Raw genomic sequence first — 20,979 nt, 5'->3', positions numbered from 1 at the left:
GGCGAGGAGGTGAAAAAAAAAACTGGTTATGTAAAAGTTGTGTCATGTGACGCCGGCCAGCTGTTCTCATTGGACGAGTTTGGAAAACTGTTACAAAACAATCTGCCATGTAACAGTTTCAGTGTTGGGGCCATGGGGCGGGAAGTCTGTCTGACCTGCATGCTGGTTTCTTGTAAACAGTGACCAGGGTTCCCAAAGAATGACACCATTTAGTGGGACGACATGTAATCGATCTCAATTGACCAAGAATATGAAAATTTGTTGCAGTGTCACAGATTTGACGTGGTTCAGCATGTATTTTAGTGTGTCTCATACTATCTCATACTAGTGACAATCTGAAAAGAGAGCATGTCAGGCTGTTTTTAAAATGTGCTTTAATTTGTTCAAGTTTTCAGTAACATTTTCTTATAGAAAAGACTTCTTCATTTAGGCATTCCAAAGTAAATAACCCATGTGTGCGGAATTTTATAGAACATTACTTCCTGTTCCAGTTGAGCTTACACAAGAAACTGTCAAATACATGCCCTGCTAACAGCTGTTGTCAGCATCTTGTTATGTGTCTAATAAAACTGAGTTACATAAAGATTCTTTTATTTAACTTCTGGGCAAAAAAGAAAAAAGAAATGCACATATTCCTTTTTTCCCATTACAAAAATAAAGGAAAAACAAAATCCAAACTATTAAAAAAGAGAACAAAAGAAAACACAATATCATAGCCATCACCTCCTTACTGCGTGATTTTAGTGGCTGCAATTACCCATCCCACACACCACCACCATAAAACAGATAAGATATGGAGGTTTCCCACGTATTACCAGCTCCAAGGTAACCATCGGTCATGGAATTGTAACTAAAAGGTACTGACCTCCATATTTTGCAAGAAATGCAGTAGTCTAAAGGTGAATGACGGTGAATGTGTTTTTTGTGGTCTTTTGGAGGAAGGTAGAATTTTGCTTTGTAAATTTGATGTAAATGATCAAAACTGGTCTTAACAACTGTGGTCGGTTGTATCTCAAATGTAAAAGCCATTTAAAAAAACGACCAACACTGAGGAGTAATAAGAAACAAGGGGGGCAAGGACATCCGTTAACCAGTCCAGATGAGGGACGATTTCCAGATACAATCATTTTGGTCTTGCTGACATTAAGGGTGAAAAATTCAGTGTTAACCAGTGTTTGCTATCTTATAGACAATTAAACAGAAGCCTCAGTGGGATAGAGGCATCAAATTTAATAGGGAATTATATTTGGATGTCATCAGCAAAACAATGAAAGGGAATATTGTGTTTCCTGAAAATTAATTCTAAAGGCAGCATAACATCATAACCACCTGCCTGTTATTGTGCTGGTCCCCCTTTTCTGCCAAAACAGCCCTGATCCATTGAAACATGGACTCCACTTGGTCCCTGAAACTGTGCCGTGGTATCTGGCATCAAAATGTTAACCACAGATCTTTTAAGTCCTGTAAGCTGCGAGGTGGGGACTCAATGAATCAGACTTGTTTGTCCAGTACATCCCACAAATGCTCAATTAGACTAAGATCCTGGGAATTTGGAGACCGCGTCAAAACCCCAAACACATTGTTGCGCTCCTCAAAGCATTCCTGAACCATTTCTGTTTTGTGTCAGGACACATTATCCTGCTGAAAGAGACCACAGCCATCAGGAAATCCTGTTTGCATGGCCTTCAGCAATGACATGTACAGCCTTATGTAAGTTGTACGTGTCAAATTTACAGCCACATTGGTGGAAGGGCCCGAGGTTTCCCAGCAGAACATTGCCCATTGTCCAGTTCCGATGCTCAAGTCCCCATTGTTGGTGGATAGGGGTCAGTATGGGATCCTTGAATGGTCTGTAGCTATGCAGCCCCATACCCACTGTGTATTCTGACATCTTTCTGTCAGAACCAGCATCAACTTTTTCAGCAATTTGAGCTACAGTAGAACGTCTGTTGGATTGAACCACATGGGCATCAGTGAGCTTTGGCATCCCATGACCCTGTCGCTGGTTCACCGCTTTCGATAGATACTGACTGCTGCAGAACGAGAGCTGCAGTTTTAGAGATGGTCTGACCCCGCTGGACACTGTTACCACAGATTTGCATTGAAGGCCTTGTCACTTTATACTAAGTTGTAATTCCATCTCCTCTTCTAATTTTTCTTATCTTAAACTTGATAATGCTCCATACAGATTGGAAATTGGATCCCTACTGTGACCTCTGACCTGAATCTTTATTAAGCACCTTTAGATAGGTGTACCCACATATTTAGACGCGTATTTAGAATATTTTTATTCCCTAACACGTGGTATTTGTATAATATTTAATTGTAAAATCAAGATATCCATGACTTCTGTCATTGATCTGGAGGAGTTGGAGTAATTTTAACTATACACAGAGTTCTGACAGAAGGCAGTCTGAGAAATATGTAGCCTTTACATGTTGTCCAACACACGGATCTCAGGGAGACGGGGAAATGAATGCTTTCGCTGAGAAGCACTTTGACTATGTGAGTGGACTGTGTTGGCTGGCACAGATGTGAAGCTCACAGTACAATAATTACTGCGGGGAAACCGCTCGGCTCTGACATCTGATGACAAAGCTGTTAATTATTATTACAACCCTGTCACATCCTGTCATTGCCCCTCAGATGGTGACACAAGGCGTAAAAGAGCAGATGTTAAGATATCAAACTGTGACACGGCCAAGATGGGTTGCTTTGATAACTGTGACAGCTCGCCAAAGCTTTGAAGATTAGCCAGAGATTGTTGCATAAAGTGTTTGCACAAGGACAAAAACAAGGCTCAGTAGCACCTTAAAGTGTTTTTGTACTGATTCACATTATTAAAATGACATGTTAGCAGATAATATTCTACTACTGTATAGGTCTGAAGAGCATGGCAGGTTCTTTGTGACTGCAGGTGTGTAGTATTATATCAGCTCACTCTTAAAGACAGACTACATAACTTCTGATGGAGGAATAAAAGACACCTTTGGTTATTTCAGTCTACTAAGGGGCATTTGTCATCATCCTCTAATCATGACTTCTGGCCAGTGTGGGTGGTGTTCAGAGTTAACCATAATTAGAAGTAGGTTAAGGCTTGAATTTAAAGACTGTAGTTAAGGGATTGCCTTCTGCATGGTTTTGGATACAAGCCTACGTGGTATTATTAGCCTCACCTGAAGCCTATCAGCCGTATTTCCTGTAGGGTTGAAATAAAACTTGTTTGCTAAAAGGAGTTTAGAGTGTGTGTGATCAGGGATTAGCCAGTCGGTGTCGATCTCAGTAGGTCGGCCAGTCTGGCCTGTGAACTCAATCCCGCACACAGACAGAAACGCAGGCTGACGTGGGCCTGCACACCGCAGCAGACACAGACACGCTGACACACATGCAGAAACAGACGTTCTGACATATATGCAAACCAGGACACAGGCAGAATATTATGCAAGCACGTGGACATATGCTTACTCTGCCCAGACACACACACACACAGTAGTGGGAGATTCTCTTGCTCCTTCTCACCTTGAACTGTCATTGGGTGCCTCTAAATAGGCCAATAGTCAACCCCAGTACAGACCGTCTGGATGTTGGATAGCCTGCTCATTTAGGACACACAGTTGTCCTCAAAGTCACCTCTCCAGACCTTTAAACAACGTCTTGCTTGGATAGAGAGATAGATGGATATTTGCATGATGGCTGCCAAGTCTGCACTTTGAGAGTCACTGTTCATGTGACAGTGAAAATATATTATGAGGTATTGGATCATTTGGGAAAGAATGCATAAACACAGACTAATGATAGGCATGAGAGGACCGCTTGTAGCAAACGTCTTTAATCTGATTTGATCTTGGAAATGTCAAGTTGAGGTACTGGATGTACTGAGACTTGTGACTATGAAAATAACATTTTTGATTTTTTTTTTCTAAATGCTTTCCTAAGAAGAGAAATGAGTTTTCAGTGGGTCTGTTTGTTAGTTAAAGATAGAATTGGGTTTGTAGTGTTTTTAATCAGAAATCAGATGGGATTGTTAGGAACAGCCTTGTTATAAAGAATATTCCCATCAAAATACTAAAAACATAACATCTGCATAGTATTTATTATTAACTGTAATTATTAAAGATGCTCTGTGCAGATCTTTTAATGGGACCTGTTATGCTCATTGTCAGCTCCACACTTTTTTTTCAGTTCATCCACTCTTTGAAACAAGCCACTCTAGCTCCTCCCACTTTAAGCCAGCTTTCTTCTGATTGGCAGCCCCTCACAACCAGAAGGGTTGATGGGGCTACTGTGCTCAAAGCCAGAGCTGTCTGACTGAGGACATCTGCCCTCAGTGATGTCATACAGAGCCAAAAGATTTTAAAAAGTGAGTCTTTAAAGCACACAAGAATTAGTTGTGCACATGCTGACTTCATTATCTCACACTTCAATATAATTCAATATTAGCATCCACCATCTTATTAGTATATATGTATACGGGGACAAATGGAAATTTAATCTCAATTTTTGACATTCATCACTTTGTACGGTGTGAGTTCATTCCCACAGAGTGTAACAGTCTACATGGTGTTAGGGCTCAGAGTGAGTGTAACAGTCACTCACCAGTTCCACTACTCAGCATATTTGCCTTCATTCAACTTTGTCTGTTTTAAGTTTTCACTCACCGGAGGAGATCGAGCAGGCGAGCAACTACTGAGCAACTACTGGGTTTCCCTGTAGTTGCCTTTGCAACTACAGGGAAACCCAACAGGACTTTCAACAAAAGACCTAAAAATAGCATCTGCACTGAAAATGATACAGAGGCATTCAAGGAGATGAGCTTAAACGTACAAGTTTTCATTTAGCTCGCCAATGGGATTAGTTTATCCCAACTGAAAAATAGTACATTACAAAGCATTTTTTCTTTATGTTGCTTAGACTTAACATCTGTTTCAATGTTGCCCTGAGGAGACAGCATGAAGTTCAGTCTGTAGGTCTGTTAAGCAGAGCATCACGCTAAACTTTGTGTTAGCATCGTGATCCCGATCAATCCAGCAACTCATTCGTTTTATAGTCTAATATGAAGTTAAATGATCAAACTTACAAAGCTAAAGCAACTCCATATGTTACATCACGCATAATATTTTAGCCTAAATGCTTTGCTGACTGCAGCAAACTTTAAAGACACGCCCACTCAGAACAACACCAAATTAACAGAAAAGCACAGACTAAAGCTGTACTTTCCTTCCTTCTGTGTTTCTTGATCGTGCTTAGTAATATTTTGTTTCCTTTTATAATACTTTCAAATTGGGACTATCCTATTATTCCCTCACCATACATTTGTTCACTTACATTCATGTTGTCATTGAAAGAATAGAAATAAGTAGAGTGAAATGATACAGAGTTCCACTTAATCTACAAAATAGCTGCAGTTAATCAAAAACATCAGTTTCAGTCACGTAAAAAGATGTCACAAGAACACATAAGATTTCTTTGTAATACATTTCAATGACTTTCAGCATTTGAAGTTTACAGTTTATCATCTAACTCTTATTTCTGTGACACAGTTTGAATCTGAACAGATCAAACATTCCTTACAAATTTAGTGACGGACAGATGTTATTATAGAAATGTGGTTCAACAGTGAGAAAAAAACCCCTCAATGTTATTTTGGAAAACAAACACATAACAAGACAAACTTTTAGTTAAAAGAAAGTTACTTTTTACACTTATGGTTGCGCTTTTACCTAAAAGACTTGTAAATCATTTGTTCGACCTCTTGTCACAACGAGTCCCAGAGGCGAGGGAACAAAACGTTCTGCTTCAAAGAGGAGCGTGTATCACATGACCACCGTGCACGAGCGCCCACTTGACTTTTTTTGTATTTTGGCACAGGTGTGGGATCGCAGGACTTTCAAATCTGACACAAACATCAAAGACTAATGCTCAATGAGAACAAAAAAACTTTATAGATTTATTTTTAAATACACGGTAGGAGGTGAAGTGCTTGTCTCGAGTATGTTGGATGCCAACACCATCAGAGCATAAGATAATGACGTGCAGAGCGTTATCTTGCATAACATCGTATGGAAAAATGTAGAAAAGCTCCACTGAGTTTTAAAAACTGAGCAGAGATGAGTTAGCATAAACATCAGCTCCGGATGGTGTATTAGTTTTGGATCTTAAGAATGCTCCTCTTCTCCAGATCATTCATCTCTTTGAGAATCAAAGCAACGTTGTAACGAAGCTCCTGGAATTTAGACACGGGTACCTGGAAAAGACCACAGAACATGTAGCACACCCACAAAGTGTTCAGCATTAAAAACAACCACACAGCCACTTTCCACAGCTGTTTACTGAATGTCTAAAAATGCAAGAAATAGTCATTGAAAGAGTTCTTAAAAGCCTGAATTTCTACCTAAAGGATGTAGATGGACTCCTTGCAAAATGCTGTGCTCTAATACTTAAGCCCAGAGTTTCATTTGCTGCCTCCCTAATTTCTGTCCCTGTCATCCCTGTGTTTAAGTCTCAAGCTGCGTGTGAGTCACCATCTGTTTGCAGCGGTCAGACTGCAAACAGACACAAGTGCTAATTAAGAAGAGTGTGCTGAAGGAGGAAGAAGACATCTCGTCTGTTTGCTATTCATCCTCCCTTCACTTCCAGAGAAGCATGCGTCAGGTGGAGATGAGCTGCACCCATCAAGAAAAACTGCACATCGAATGTTGCTGCTGCTTATCTTCTAATTCTGCTGTAATCTGATTACGTAATCGCTGCACATCCGTAGTAGGCATCCTCGTCCCTGCTTCTGCTCCGACCACACTGGTAGTCAGCTTTGAAAGCAGTTGTGGATTCTAGTTTGTCATTTTGAGGCTGATGCGGAGTATGGCGCCCCCTGCTGAATAAGACGTACTATAGCATTACACCGTGGCAGTGAGGCTGCCGCACATCCTGGTGGAGTCCATCTATTTATTCTTCTTTATTTCTGTTTTAAAAGTGACACTTTTGCATTTATGTGAATGGATATCAGGCTTTTTTTTACTGTAGTTTTTTTCTGTAAGCTGATAAAAGAAAAAAATAAGACTCAGAAATGCAACTGGTTTTTTTAGCATCTAACAAAACAATATTTGTAATAAGCACAAGCAAGCTGACTAGCACAGAAATAACACTGCAAACGTATCAGGGGCACTTGGTCAAGGACGGCTTGTAGGTTAGGCTGCCGTTAATAAACGTTACTTCCTCTGTAATCCTGTTATGCAATAACTGAAACAGACCTACATTAGCCCACTGGCTTACAACCAACATGTTTAACACTCTGCTGTGATAATCCAGGAATAACTACTACAGTGCACAACCATCATCGGTCATGTGGAGAAAAAAATCCATATGATGTTAACAGGTTTCTCAAAAGAAAATCATCCAATGGTTAGCTCCTGAGAATGAACTCATTTCCAATGCATACTTTAAGTGTAGCTTTGCATGATTTACATTTAAAAGTAATCTTTATTTATCTGTGTACTAGGACTTTGTGCAACCCAGTTCCCCTCCACTGTCTGGCACAAGGTCTCCCCCGTTTCAGGCCACCCTCTCGTTTAACTGATATTCTGGCTTCACCTTCATCCACCTTTAGCAGCAGGTGTGTGGGGCTGTTGTGCTCACAGCCAGAACTGTGTCTGAGACGACCATATTAAGGATCTCCTCGCTCACTGACATTAAGAGCCAACAGTTTTTACAAGGCTCTATGCAGTCCCTTGAAAAACTAAGTACATCCCATGATTCACCCTCGGGAACAACCACTTAAAGTTTTTTTTTTTTTTGGGTGAATTTCAGCCCACTCTTGACAACACTGCTTCAGTTCATTGAGGTCTGGGAGCATTTGTTAATTCACAGCACTCTTAAGATCCCACTGAAGCATTTCAGTCATGCTCAGGTCTGGATTTTGGCTGGACCATTGCAACACCTTGACTCGTTTCTTTTGTAGTTGTTCTGTTGGAGATTTGCTAATGCATAAGACATTTTCATGAATTTTAAAGGCATTGTTAAATCCATCCATTTTCGTAAATACTTAAAGACAACCGCTCATACTCATAATTATCCCTACAGCGAAATTAGTACTACCACTTAACCTAACAAGCATGTCAGTGCTAAGAGAGAATCCATGCAGGCACTTTGTCTTGCCAACATCTGGATGAGTATAGAGGCGAGGAAACCGTCAACGTCTTCTGAACAACTATTACTTTCAACAAGACTCTTAAAAGCCAAAAGACCAAGAGAAAAAAAACCTCTTAACTGTGGTTTTATGCACAGAAATTTGGCATGTTGATCTATACTGTGGCACTGGTATCGTCATTAAAAGTAAATAAAATGAGATTAAGAAGGGGACTGTGGGGCAGAATGTATTGTGTGTACAATCAGGAACAGGTTACTTGTTTAAATACCTCAAAGCGTTGAAACCTCCCATCTGAAAGTTTCATCTGCATGAGAACAGAAGGCTGCAGCGCTCGGGCTAAAGAGCTGTTTCGACACAGAAAAGCAAAAACATCATCACAAAGTCTAAAGAGTAGGACTTTAAAATGAGTGCAGCAGAATTTTTTGTAATCTTTCACTAAACCCTTCTTCCTGACTTATTTCTATATTGCAAGTAAGAGACGGTGGTAAGAGATGGTATTGTTCCAGGAAAGCTTTAAAACACTGTGTTAGTAGCCAGTTAACCATTAACAAAGATTTCTTGCACATATTGCCAATGTAAACAGTTTTTGCAGTTCGTTTAGTATGTTACCTTGTAGAAATGGCAACATCCACTCTCCATTTCAATTCTTCTAGTGTGGGGAGATGAGGATCCTTCTGAGAGGCGGCCCCTTCTAGAGCTGCACGGCTGAAAACACAAACAGCGCAGAAAATAGAACCTGATTGTAGCACTGCTCTGAGATACCGATCCTGGACATGCCTGAGGTTGTAAAATCAACATACCGATTTCCAAAAACCACACTGGAGAAATCTGTGATGAAGTCTTCGGGTATTCTAAAAAAAGAAGAAAAAACACAACAGAAATAACCTCTTCAGAATCTGGGGGGTGGGGGTGCGGAGATAATAAATGAAAACAAAGAGAGGTGTGGAAAAAAATTATTCCCCTCACCGTAGTTCCTTCAGATCTTCCTTAAAGATCTAATCAATGCCCCATCAGGCACCACAGAAGAGGAATGAAGATGTTAGTTAAGCAGTCTGTTTCAGTGAATATAATTTCCAGTGCTTTAGCATCAGCTCACCTCCTGTTTAAGTAACGCTGTGGGGATGCGGATGGCCTCAGACAGCAGTCTGTGGATCCCAGCTACGATGTGACAGAGCCTCTCCTGCGGGATGACACTGCTCTCTGCTATGGACTTCATCCCCTCTGTGCAGTCCTTCCCCTCCAGGGCACTGACCACAGCTGGACAGAGAATCATTCACAGTCACATTAAATGCACTTACCCGGCATCTTCAACTGCTAACACTTGGTCCGAATATCAGCAGAAGATCTTATCACGATATAAACATCCTGGGAGGCTGAGGAGGTCACAGCTCTACTGTGGATACTGTTATTGGTCCAGTTTCACAATAAACTTCACCAAAAGGCGTTCAGTTTTATTGTTTCATGCCCAGGGTACGTATTCGAATAGACACAATATAATACAATTATTTAGTTCTTGCTATTTTTTTCTGTTTTAGACTTTATTTACCTTTCAGTATTTTTCGGAACAACTCTTGGTCCACATCCTTCAAGTTTTTTGACAATGACTCGACTTCCGGTGGTATTCTGCCTCCCAGAAAGCTCAAAGAGTCCTTTGAATGGCTGGAAGACATGCCTCAGTGTTCACTAACATACAGAATTAACAGATAAAAAGATGAGAAATTAGTGTTAGAGAGGGGTTTGTCTAGCTAGTTTTGTATTTGTGCGACAGCTTCCGCCTTCATGTCACATGACTCTCATTCCGCGGAGTCTCGCGGTGAGAGCTTAGCTCGTCGTTTAGAGGAAAACGGATTTGCAAATGGAGGTGATAGAAGTGGTCTCTTTTTGAACAACCAAAAGGTAGGATTTTTAATATCGATAGCTTCTTAGTTACAGCTTAGGCCTGTTCACATAGCGTTCACACATGGTATTTGTTGGGAAATGGGAGTTTCAGATCGTTTTGTGTATTAGCAAACGCTACATAGATATTTCGGAGGATTAGCAGCAAGCTAAGGATGTTAGCTTGTGTTGTGATGTCAGAGGCTTATGCTCGCGTTTTCTAAACACGATACTGTTTATGTAAGTTCTACTCAAGCTAATGGAGCTGACTTTATCAAAGCTTTTATATATGTGTGCGAGCGCGCGCGCGCGCTTTTAACGCGTGGGGTTATGTTTACCGTAACTTGAAGTATTCAGGCTGTTTACCAGTTACTTTGAGTCTAAGCTGTGCCAAATAACAGAGCCAGCAACTGATTATGAGCTTTATTATTAGCACAGTTGCTAAGTAAAAAGCATTCATAGTAGGTAGCCTAACTAGTTTTTCCTTTAAAGTAACTTGGTAGATGTTTCTTCTTACTGATGTTTGGACGAAAAACAGGTTTTCACCATTAGTGACTTTTTGTTTTAGTATCTGAACAATCAGAGTTAGATTTATTGACCAAGTAAATGTACACATACAAGGGACAGACGTCCGTTTTTTTCTTTGATCCCAGTATAAACAGAATAGACATGCACAGTACAAACAATAAAAAACGTGTGCAGTGGTGCAAAGATGTTAGAATAAATTATAGAATAATTTATTAACTCGAGAGATGAACCAGTATCACATCACAATTTGGCAAAGAAACAATTTTAAATTGTGTCTTCAGGCACTTTGTTACTAGCAGCCTGTTACAAAAACATGAGCAAAACACTAGTCAAAAACCTGGCATATCTCGCAGTGTTTTAAGTAGAGATGGCACGATACCACTTTTTATGTCCGATACCGATATCATAAATTTGGATATCTGCCGATACCGATATGAATCCGATATAGTGTGCTTTTTTAATCAATAAACAGTTTTTTTTTAATATCGTGCTGCATTTTGTATAAGTTCATACTCAAGTTTCAAAAAACACCCCCCCCCCCCACTAAAGCTATTCTGTTATACCTGTATGCAAAAAATACACTGCACCCAAAATATTTCATAGTTCAGCAACACTGATCAATTTAATAAACTTAAATCCTCCATCCTTCCTATTCTGGTATTTTAAAGAGTACTTAGCAGAAGTAAGCAGCCTAACGAAGAGGGTTGCCAACTCCCAGCAGAAAAAAAAAAAAGACTTAGACCTAATAGTTACTATATAAATAGTGGACTTCTATACATTTTACATCAGATTAAAACTTTGGGTGTAAGATTCAGATAATTATTTATTAAAAGCTAGACATTTTAACAAGTTAGCTTACCTGTCGGAAGCTTCTAAGAATAATTCTTGCTAAGCCAACACCATTTCAGTTTTGTTAGCTACTGAGTGAAATACGATAGTAAACCATTAAACAGGAGTAACTACACTGTCTCTTAGTTTATTAATATTAGCTGTTACTCTGAATTGTACACACCTTCCAACTAACGTTAGGTAGTTAATCTAGGTTTGTGTATTTTTGATGAATGCAGTTTTTTTCCCCCCTGTAAACTATATAGCGAAGAAGTCAAAGAGAATTTTTGCTAACATTAGGGTTCGGGCCAGCATTATGTTTATGTAAACAGTGGCATCAACAGTTGTGTTCACAAACAAGCCTTATGAAGGTTAACACATGTACAGTCCAGTATAACGACCTTGCATAATGTATTTATTTAAAGGTGTATTGAAAAATAGCCCTGCCTATTTATTACTCTCCTCCTTTATTTCAGATACAGATTTACCATGTCTGAATCTTTGTATGAGAAGTTTTTGGCCCCGGAGGAGCCTTTCCCTCTCCTCTCCCAAAGGGCCAACCTGAGTGATGTGGGAACTCTGGATGTCAGCGATTTTGGCTGTCAGCTATCATCGTGTCATCGAACGGATCCTCTGCATCGCTTTCACAGTAACAGGCAAGTACAGAATGACTGTATTTGTGTTTGTACATGTATCTACTGTGCCTGTATACCCCTATTTTGGAGCTCTGTAGTGGTGTGTAGCCTACAATGCTGAGGATACAGACCTGAATGACATCTCTGTTGCCTTTAACACTCTTGAGTTCAATTCGATTCAGTTTTATTTATACAGCACCAAATCACAACAACAGTCCCCTCAAGGTGCTGCTACTGTAAAGTGCCTATTGTTAGCCCGCTATCTGTGTAAGAAGAGGAAATTCTAAGTGGCTTGCTAAGCTAGCAGTCAGTCTTGTTGCTGGGGGGCTGGAGGAATCCCAGCAGTGAGAGGTTTCAGATTTTCACAGCTCATATTTACACCTCAGTTTGTAAAACTACAAAAACCCTTAAAGAGTAGACATAGGATCTTTAATGTTACTGTGTAACAATGATGGGATTTCAGTAGAGTTTGGTAAATTACCACTCTTGGTGGTGCAAAGTAATCCTCGGCTGATGGATGAAGTATCTGTTAGTTGTCGCTCTTTTGGGACTATCCAGATTCTTTTCTAAAGGAAGTAAATGCATCAGATAAACTCTGTGTGCCACAGATGTGCATGATTGGTATGCCCTGTAAATGCAGAAGAACTTTAAATTGGAACATCCTGTTGCCTGTTTCCAGTCTGCTTGGCAAATTGGAAGAGTTTTGTAACCATATGTGGAAAGTTACAGATTATACTCCTCTGCAGCCAAAATGCTTCCACATAAATGCAGTCAAACTTGACTCATTTACTAATGCTAAACTTGTTTAAATTATTCTAATTGTTAAATTTGGAGTAGGTGCTAATTTTCTGACAGCACCTCTTCATAAACTACAGAGTTCACATATTTTTTCTATGAAATTTGCTGATATGAAGCATAAAATGCAATTTTCAGATTTCACATCATATGATGTTCTCTTGGATTAGACACATTCCCAGTAACAGGAATTCTATAATGCTGCAAAGTAAAGTTAAATCTTTTTTATGCATATTAAAAATTCACACAAGTAATATATTTTATTATTTGCATTTCATTCTCAATATGCCATTAAAAGTACTGTGACTCATATAATGTGCACCAGTAAATGTGTATAACCTTTACATTTCCTCTACTGCTGTCCTGAATTGTTAAATGATGGAATAAGTCAATAGTCAGACATGTAGACATGTCATAAAACCAGAATGTCTGCATATCATGACCTGCGCTCCATGTCAAAACTGATTCATGTGCTAGTGTGTTCTAGTGCTAAAGTTGGAAAAGCACGAAAAACAGGATCAGTTGTGCGTCTTAACAGTTTGGAGCCATTTATGCATCACATCTACAGCACAATACTTGTAATTTTTTTGTGCTTAAGAACACAGCAGCAGCACGTTCATTGCTCTTTGTATGGTTTATTTAGTGAGTCGCAAATGCACAACAATGACGAGACACATCTAAAGTTTTACTGCTGTTCACTGCTTGGATGGTTAGTTCGGGGCTGGTGGGGCTGCTTTGACTTTCACGTTAAGTCTTCTCTATAATGAAGAAAGGTGAAATATCATATGAAGTAACCATAAACAGATGAAAAGACATAAGCTAACAGTTCATGATTAAAACTTATGTTAACAGTGTGCATAGGTATAAAATGTTAAACATAAAATATCTTGGAAATTGTAGCCAATCAAGTATTTGAACTGTCATATTAGGATTTAGCAAATTAAACACAAACATAAGAAATAAAAGTGTTTTATCTCCAAATCAGACAGTAGCTGAAACATTGTTGCCAAGTGTTACAGCCTGAAACTGTGCAAAATAGTTTAATTATCACCTAGCAGTGGCTGCCAAGTGAGCAACGTTTTATTATCTTAATTTGAAGGCACAGACGAACAAAGGTCCAGCTGTTCTTTAATCCTCCCCAAATCCTTCATCTGTGCTTTTCTTTTACCTTACTGGTCTAAAAAGAGAGAAGAGAACAACTTCTAGAAGTCACTTAAAAGATTCATTTTGATGTCCACTCTGTTCTCCTCAGGTGGAACCTTACTTCCTGTGGTACCAGTGTTGCCAGCTCTGAGTGTAGCGAGGAGCTCTTCTCCTCCGTCTCTGTGGGGGATCAAGACGACTGCTACTCCCTTCTGGACGACCAAGAACTCACATCGCTGGATTTGTTTCCCGAAGGCAGTGTTTGCAGTGACGTCTCCTCCTCTATCAGCACATACTGGGACTGGTCTGACAGTGAATTTGAGTGGCAGGTAGCTTATTAGTCGGTCTGATTTTTAATATTCTGTAGGTGCTCATGTTTAGTAGGAGTTGTAAGTCATTTGAACTTGTTGCTTTATCTGTATGAATGTGGAAAATGGCTTTCCTAAACAATCCTATCTTGTCATGTCCTAATCTAATTGTTTCCATTGTTGTTTTCCCAGTTACCAGGAAGTGACATTGCAAGTGGCAGTGATGTCCTCTCGGACATAATTCCAAGTGTGCCAAGTTCACCATGTTTGTTTTCCAAGAGGAAGCCGAAGCCCCACCCTCATCGCAACCTGGATGAGCTGCCTTGGAGTGCCATGACCAACGATGAACAAGTAAACAAAACAAGCTCGTTTTTGTGCTGAGTGCTCAGAATTAGCATTAAAGCTAATGAGCCAGGTGTTTTCTGTCTTGCGTGGTTTTGTTTGTTGCAGTGTGTCGTCTATTATTTATTCATTTGTTTGTCTCTTTTTTACCTGTAATACATTTCGATATACAGTCAGTTGAACTGGTGTGTTATTCCCCCAACCGGTCGTGCAGATGGCCCCGCCCCTCCCTGAGCCTGGTTCTGCTGAAGGTTTCTTCCTGTTAAAAGCGAGTTTTTCCTTCTCACTGTTGCCAAAGCGCTTGCTCATGCAGAGTCGTATGATAGTTGGGGTTTTCTTTGTATTATTGTAGCATCTTTACCTTACAATGTAAAGTGCCTTGAAGCAGCCATCGTTGTGATTTGATGCCATTTAAATAGAGCTGAATTGAATTGAATTTCCACTTCTAGGTGGAGTACATTGAGTACCTGAGCCGGAAGGTCAGCACAGAGATGGGCCTGAGAGAGCAGCTCGACATCATCAAGATCATTGACCCCTGTGCTCAGATCTCTCCCACTGACAGCGAGTTCATCATCGAGCTCAACTGTCTCACTGATGAGAAGCTCAAACAGGTGAGCAGCAACAACAGCTTTGTAGCTGCTGCATATTGAGGAGCAGCGCTGTCGAGAGTTGTTCAGAAACTCCCCTTTTAATGGATCTGTGTGACGTCATCAGGTGCGTAACTACATCAGGGAGCACAGCCCCAGGCAGCGAGCCAGCAGCACCAGGGAGGGCTGGAAGAGGAGCAGCCACAGCAGTGCCAGTACAGGCGGTGTCAGCGGAGCCAGCAGCAGTAACGCCAGCATGGTCAGCTCTGCCAGCTCCTCCACTGGATCTACTGCCTCCAACTCTGTAGCAGGTACGATGCTGCCTGGTTTGACACCGCCACAGGAGTCTGTGCTTATGTTGGTACCTCCAGCTTTTGCCAAGATAAAATTGCCCCCCTGCATTCTGGTCTTGATGTTTCTAACAGTGTCTGTGTCTTGTGTTCCAGGGGGTACAGCCTCTGCCTGTAGTGGGAGCAGTGTTGCTAATATTAGCAGAGCTCACAGTGATGGAAATCTTTCCAGTGCTGCAGAACGCATACGAGACTCTAAAGTAAGAAAGATGAATGTTGAAAACTGAAAAACAGTTTTTATTTTCTTGGTAAATATTTTGCTCTGCAGAGTCCGGGCCAATGGTTATAATATAGATCTCTGAAACACTGGAAGAACAGTTGCAGATTTTGATTGTTCTATACAGAAGGACATTTGGCATTGTTTTAATAATTGTTCTGCCCTTGAAACTTGAGTGAGAGTTTTCTATAGACGAATGCTTGCTTGGAAGCCTTTCTTGGACTTATAACAGGCGACCAAGTTGTTATCAGCTCCAGTCTCCATCTTCTCTTTCCTCCGTCTGTCTCTCCCGGCGGGCTGCATGCACCTCTCCTCCCCTCACCCTCACACTGTGGTGTAGCAGCAGAGGAGACAAACTGTGTGACTATAATACCTGAGAGCAGAGGTGGGCAATTAATTTACCCAAGGGCCCACGTGAGAAACTGGGACTCTTGTGGAGGATCACTACAGGCGTATGAGTGTGGAGACTCTCACTGTGAATCTAAGGAAGTGAAGACTGTGGTTGGTGTGATTACGAGAAACCACTCAGCATTTCAGAGCTAGGCTTTTTTTTAAACAACGTCATGAACTTTGTCAGACAGCAGAGTTTACATTTCTTTAAACTGCTGTTAATTGCGACTTTAAATATTGACATCCACTGTGACCTAAAATGATTATGATCTTCTCTAATGTGAACTGCTGAGGAAAAATAATTGATTCAGTGAGTTAATCAGTTTGGTGAACTTTGCTGTGCTGTGTTAGAATAGAGCTCATCGGTTGTGTGATCTTTGATTGGTTTTTCTTCAGACACAAACACCGATAGTCTCAGAGTGCAGTCTGACTGTAATCAGGGGGCAGCATGATGGAGATCACACAGTAAAGAGAGAATAGATTCTCAGTGGTTAGATTTTAGCCTGGATCAGCTGTAAGTTGGCTCGTTAGGATCGGTTAAGTCACAAGGTGTAGGAAAGCATCTCACTGCTGTTGTTCACAACAACAGCAGTGAGAACGTGCTTACACAGTTTTAGATGAAATGCTCTGATGGATTGTTGAGCTGTGAAATGCAAACTACTGAAAGGGTTGAAGTCGACTTGTTGCATCCCTTTCTACAAAATGCTGCCACACTGCTGACGTCTGCTCATATCAGAGCATTTAGACCCACGATTTATTTATTATTATTATTAACTCCTCTCTCCACACACTGTCTCTTCCAGAAACGTTCAAAGCAGCGAAAGCTTCAGCAGAAAGCCCTCCGCAAGCGACAGCTCAAAGAGCAGCGGCAGGCCCGAAAGGAGCGACTGAGCGGGCTGTTTCTGAACGAGGAGGTGCTGTCGCTACGGGTGACGGAGGAGGACGATCACGGAGACGACCTGGACATACTGATGTGACACCAGTGAATCAATCAGTGCTCCCTCTACGCCTGCTTTCACTCCACCTAGTCACTAGCATAGAGCTTATAGAACGCGCTAATCCACATCGCTGCATGCGTTAGCTCCGCATATGCTAACATGCTTAGAATGCTTTTTGTAAGAACAATGTGATGGCCAGTAATAGCTTCTTACAGCATATAACTTAGCTCGACATATTGTTTGCTAATACTAGTGTTACCTGCTGGTGTGTAAATTGCTAAGTGCTGCAGTCACTACTGCTCTAGTCAATGTAGCAGTGATAAAGCGCTGCTAATGCTTTAATAGCCACAGTCTCTCCTGCTTACAGCCAGAGGTTAGCGCTGCAGCTCCTTAGAAGTTTGCAAATGAATTCACACTACTAATGATGATTATGGCATCTTAATGCAGGTAATAAGAGGTTTGCTTATAGATGCTGTAAGAGGATATATTCACTACTACCTGTACAACCATGTCTGGCAGAAGGACAGATCAGACGAGAGAGGTGGACTTTGACTACATTTTGCTTCAGTGGGAGTGATGGCAAAGGCTTTATTCCCCACAGGGAGCTAGATCCAAGCTTTGGAGGATGATGTAATTTGATCTGCTTACAAATATGTTCATAATCAGCAGGATGAATTGGTCTCGTTAGATTTAAAGTGCTCATACTTTTCTCCTTAACAGCCTCCTAATTTCATTTTGGTTTTTTACAGGAAAAAGCATTTTAATGTTCAAAAACTCTGATTATGTTTCCTCTGACCTTCTCCTGTCTCTTTAAGGCGCCCCCCTGTGGCGTTTCTCAGCATTACGATTTAGACTCGGCTCCGTCTGCATCCTACGATTGAAGCTAATGTTAAAGTTAGCCATGTATGCGACACATTCTTTCACTTTTAAGTTCCTCTTAAATAGAAATATGGCCCAAATCCTGGAACAGCTGCAGTCTTGTGTGAAATAAGTCGGATATCTTTGCTACTGGAACATCAGGATTTTCAGCAGTGCTCAGCTGAAAGATTCGGCTGGTTCACATTAGACTTTAATGTGCTCTATGGATTTTTTGGTTGTATTTAATGCTGCTTGGTGGAGCATTATATCGTTGTGTAACTGGAGTGAAGATTGGACTATAAACTAATCCTTTAAGGCAGCTGAGCAGCATTTTTCCTGGACTTTGATCTTTTACAGGTTTGAATAAAAGAAGGCAGATAACAGGCTAAAAGACACAGAGATCCTTTAAGCATATTATGGGCAGTTTAACATGTCTGTAAACTTACTGTAAATATAATCCCTCTCACACTGTGTCGACACATTCTTGATGCTGAATGAACTGCACATCGATGCACCGATTGTTGTCTTTAGGGGAAAACATGAATCCAAACTACGATGGTTTAGGTGTGGAAAGTGCAGCGAGCTGGTCTGTCTTTCTCTCTGCTGAGCTTTGTGGTCCCATTTCACTTTTAAGGCTTAGAGGGAGCACTGAAACACTGCATGTTTCAATCGTCACCCACAGCGAATCCCCGCGTGGCCCAGAAACTAACAACTTGCATCATCGTTTGCAAACACCTGTTGAAATAGCTTACCTGTGTTGTAAATAAGCGATCGGTACCATCATATTTACTGCTTGTTTTCAAGGTTTCCTCGGTGATGAAGTTTCTTTCCTTTTGGGTGTGTATGTAAATGATGGACATGGCAAACTAACTGGTCATTGGGGCTTGAATGCGTTGCTAGGTTGCCGCTGATCCTTTCAGATATTTTCAGTCATATTTTGATGTGTTTTGTTGTTTTCATCACTTTTATTTGGTCTTTTTTTTGTTTTCTTGAACTCCTACTTGAATGTTTGACCCTCATTGTTTGTTTGAGTGATTTTGGGAATTGTGGACGTTTTATAGGATTTTAAAGACCACACTTTGCTCAGTGGCTGGTATGGTTTTGGAGCTATTCTTCAGCTTCTTATTTGAGCCGTCAACGTCGTTTCCAGAGATGTGCTCACTTTGCTCTGAAGATTCAAATCCCAGACAAAGTGCTGATGAAGCAGGACAGCGTTCTGTGGAGCTACCGGGATGTTTTCGTTTTGCTCAGTTTTTTCTTTTTCTTGTTAACTTGTAGGAAAGATTTTTTTTCCACAGTTTCTCGGCTGTAACCTGATGAACCACTACAACTGTCGGCCTAAAAGCTGCCGTTTCTGATACTTGATGTGGACTGAGCCGTGGCTCTTGTTTTTGTCTTGTGTATAAAATAATTACAGCAGTCATGTCGGAGGAAAAACAGCTTTGTGTATTCTGTAGCAATGAATTAGTAAAACTCTATTTTGAAAAATGACATAATTTTGAAATAAAAATAAAATAAAAATAAAATAAGTGATGCAACAGAGTAACTTCAGCAGATAAAATGCCATTAACTGCTGCAAATGAATGATATTAAACTTACAAACATACACAGGATGTTTTGAAAGGGAAGCCCACTGTGGTGGTGTTATATTATATTACGCAGGTGAAAATGTTTTCATTGGCTACTAAAGCAAAGAGTGGATTTACATGCGTTAACTCCTGATTAACAAATGATTCTGGAACAGTGTTATTGTGTTTGAATAACAGAGGGTTGAAGGGAGACTGAGCAGTTCACTCGACGCTTCCTGTTTATTGTGAACTCGACAAATAAACATTCAGTGTTGCATCTTTTCTACACGTGTGCTTATTTTGACTTGCAACTTGTGTAGAGGAGAGCATGACTCATTAAGTTATTCATCAGTTTGCAAATTCCAAACACTTTTTATTGAGCGCTAAATCACTGTGATTTTTATTTTCCACAATAATTAACAAAGAAAAGCACACTTTGGCTTTTCACAGCTCATCAGCTGCTCCTTTGTGTAGTAAGTTCAGGGTGGAGATTGAGATCTTTTGGAGGGAATCCCATCAAGAAGAGGGATCAATGGACTTGCCTGTTTTGCCCGGCCCCAGAGCTCACTGGAAGAAAACCTCTGCATTAAATTTTAGTTCATATTTGTAATAAACAAATATACCTTTTAATTAGGTTATTCCAAATAAACAAGGATTCATTATTCTACAAAGTCAACCTATGAAAAGTTAAAAATGAAAACTAGTGTCTTTCAAATATTGTATGCTCAGACTGGATTTCATGCAAGCAACAAATTTTTACCCCTCAGCCATGAAAGGCTCATGTTGTCACCCCGCCGGTGAGGTGGGTGTGTGGGAGGCGTGGACACTCAAGATTGTGATAAGTTGCAAATGAGGCGTTTCAAATTAATACCATACGTGTATCTACTAAAAAATCCCCAATGAGTTCAAATGTCAGTGATGTCAGGTCAAGGTCAGAGGTCAGGTTTTCCGAAGATGTAGTCAATGCGACGTTGGATACCTTCTGTCATCTACAGATCTGTATGCCCTAAATGAAAAGAGAACAGAGTCTTCCTCAGTACCTTCATGCTGATTGAGCCATGTTTATGATGCTAAAATGAAATTTTACCAAGTTGGTGCCGTGCAGCAGATTGGTTTGATTACAAATGGATAACTGATTTTACATGATTCAGTTAGATTTTATACATGTGAGACATATTAATCATCCCAGTTTAATTTGCATTTGTTTAACTCACTTAACGCTGCTGAGCAGCTTTTTCCAGAGGCTGAGCAGGTCTGCTAACATTGTTGCCATTGTTATTTGTCAGTCTGTATATCCTCAGTTCTTTTCCTTGCCTCCCCTCCGGCCAGTCTGAGTCTCTCCCACCAAAGATAGGAGCAGAGGAGGTGAGGAAGGAGGTCGGTCAGCATCACTGTAGTGATGAGAGATGTTTACTTTGGAGCCTCATTTCAAAGTGGTGTCAGTTAAAAGAAGTGCGGCACCTGGTATCTCTCATTT

The 20,979-nt window shown here is 40.5% G+C and overlaps 2 protein-coding genes across 2 annotated transcripts; one reads left to right on the top strand and one right to left on the bottom strand.

Moving 5' to 3' along the window:
* Positions 1–3,845: 3,845 nt before the first annotated feature.
* Positions 3,846–9,911, bottom strand: commd5 (COMM domain containing 5). The gene is made up of 7 exons (XM_063499775.1): positions 9,687–9,911; positions 9,237–9,397; positions 9,107–9,135; positions 8,941–8,991; positions 8,750–8,845; positions 8,409–8,484; positions 3,846–6,244 (listed from the first exon to the last, which is right to left on the bottom strand). The coding sequence occupies exons 1-7, from the start codon at positions 9,808–9,810 to the stop codon at positions 6,143–6,145; spliced, it is 639 nt and encodes a 212-aa protein (XP_063355845.1). The 5' UTR covers positions 9,811–9,911; the 3' UTR covers positions 3,846–6,142.
* Positions 9,912–9,931: 20 nt separating this feature from the next.
* Positions 9,932–19,784, top strand: fam199x (family with sequence similarity 199, X-linked). The gene is made up of 8 exons (XM_063499762.1): positions 9,932–10,036; positions 11,848–12,027; positions 14,054–14,273; positions 14,445–14,603; positions 15,044–15,205; positions 15,309–15,492; positions 15,628–15,731; positions 16,942–19,784. Exons 2-8 carry the CDS (start codon positions 11,861–11,863, stop codon positions 17,113–17,115), a joined length of 1,170 nt encoding a protein of 389 aa, XP_063355832.1. The 5' UTR covers positions 9,932–10,036; positions 11,848–11,860; the 3' UTR covers positions 17,116–19,784.
* The last annotated feature ends 1,195 nt before the right edge of the window (positions 19,785–20,979 follow it).

The sequence above is a fragment of the Pelmatolapia mariae genome, linkage group LG2 (genome assembly GCF_036321145.2).
Source record: "Pelmatolapia mariae isolate MD_Pm_ZW linkage group LG2, Pm_UMD_F_2, whole genome shotgun sequence".
Classification (NCBI taxonomy): Eukaryota; Metazoa; Chordata; class Actinopteri; order Cichliformes; family Cichlidae; genus Pelmatolapia; species Pelmatolapia mariae.
The sequence above is the reverse complement of the archived record's forward strand: the minus strand, read 5'-3'. Positions and strand labels throughout refer to the sequence as shown.

Coding starts and splice junctions, on each gene's coding strand:
- commd5 (XM_063499775.1), bottom strand. CDS start 9,810: ATGTCTTCCAGCCATTCAAAGGACTCTTTGAGCTTTCTGGGAGGCAGA. Junction 8,992..9,106: donor GAAGATCTGAAGGAACTACG/GTGAGGGGAATA, acceptor TTCTTTTTTTAG/AATACCCGAAGACTTCATCA. Junction 8,846..8,940: donor AGTGTGGTTTTTGGAAATCG/GTATGTTGATTT, acceptor TTGTGTTTTCAG/CCGTGCAGCTCTAGAAGGGG.
- fam199x (XM_063499762.1), top strand. CDS start 11,861: ATGTCTGAATCTTTGTATGAGAAGTTTTTGGCCCCGGAGGAGCCTTTC. Junction 14,274..14,444: donor ACAGTGAATTTGAGTGGCAG/GTAGCTTATTAG, acceptor TTGTTTTCCCAG/TTACCAGGAAGTGACATTGC. Junction 15,732..16,941: donor AACGCATACGAGACTCTAAA/GTAAGAAAGATG, acceptor TGTCTCTTCCAG/AAACGTTCAAAGCAGCGAAA.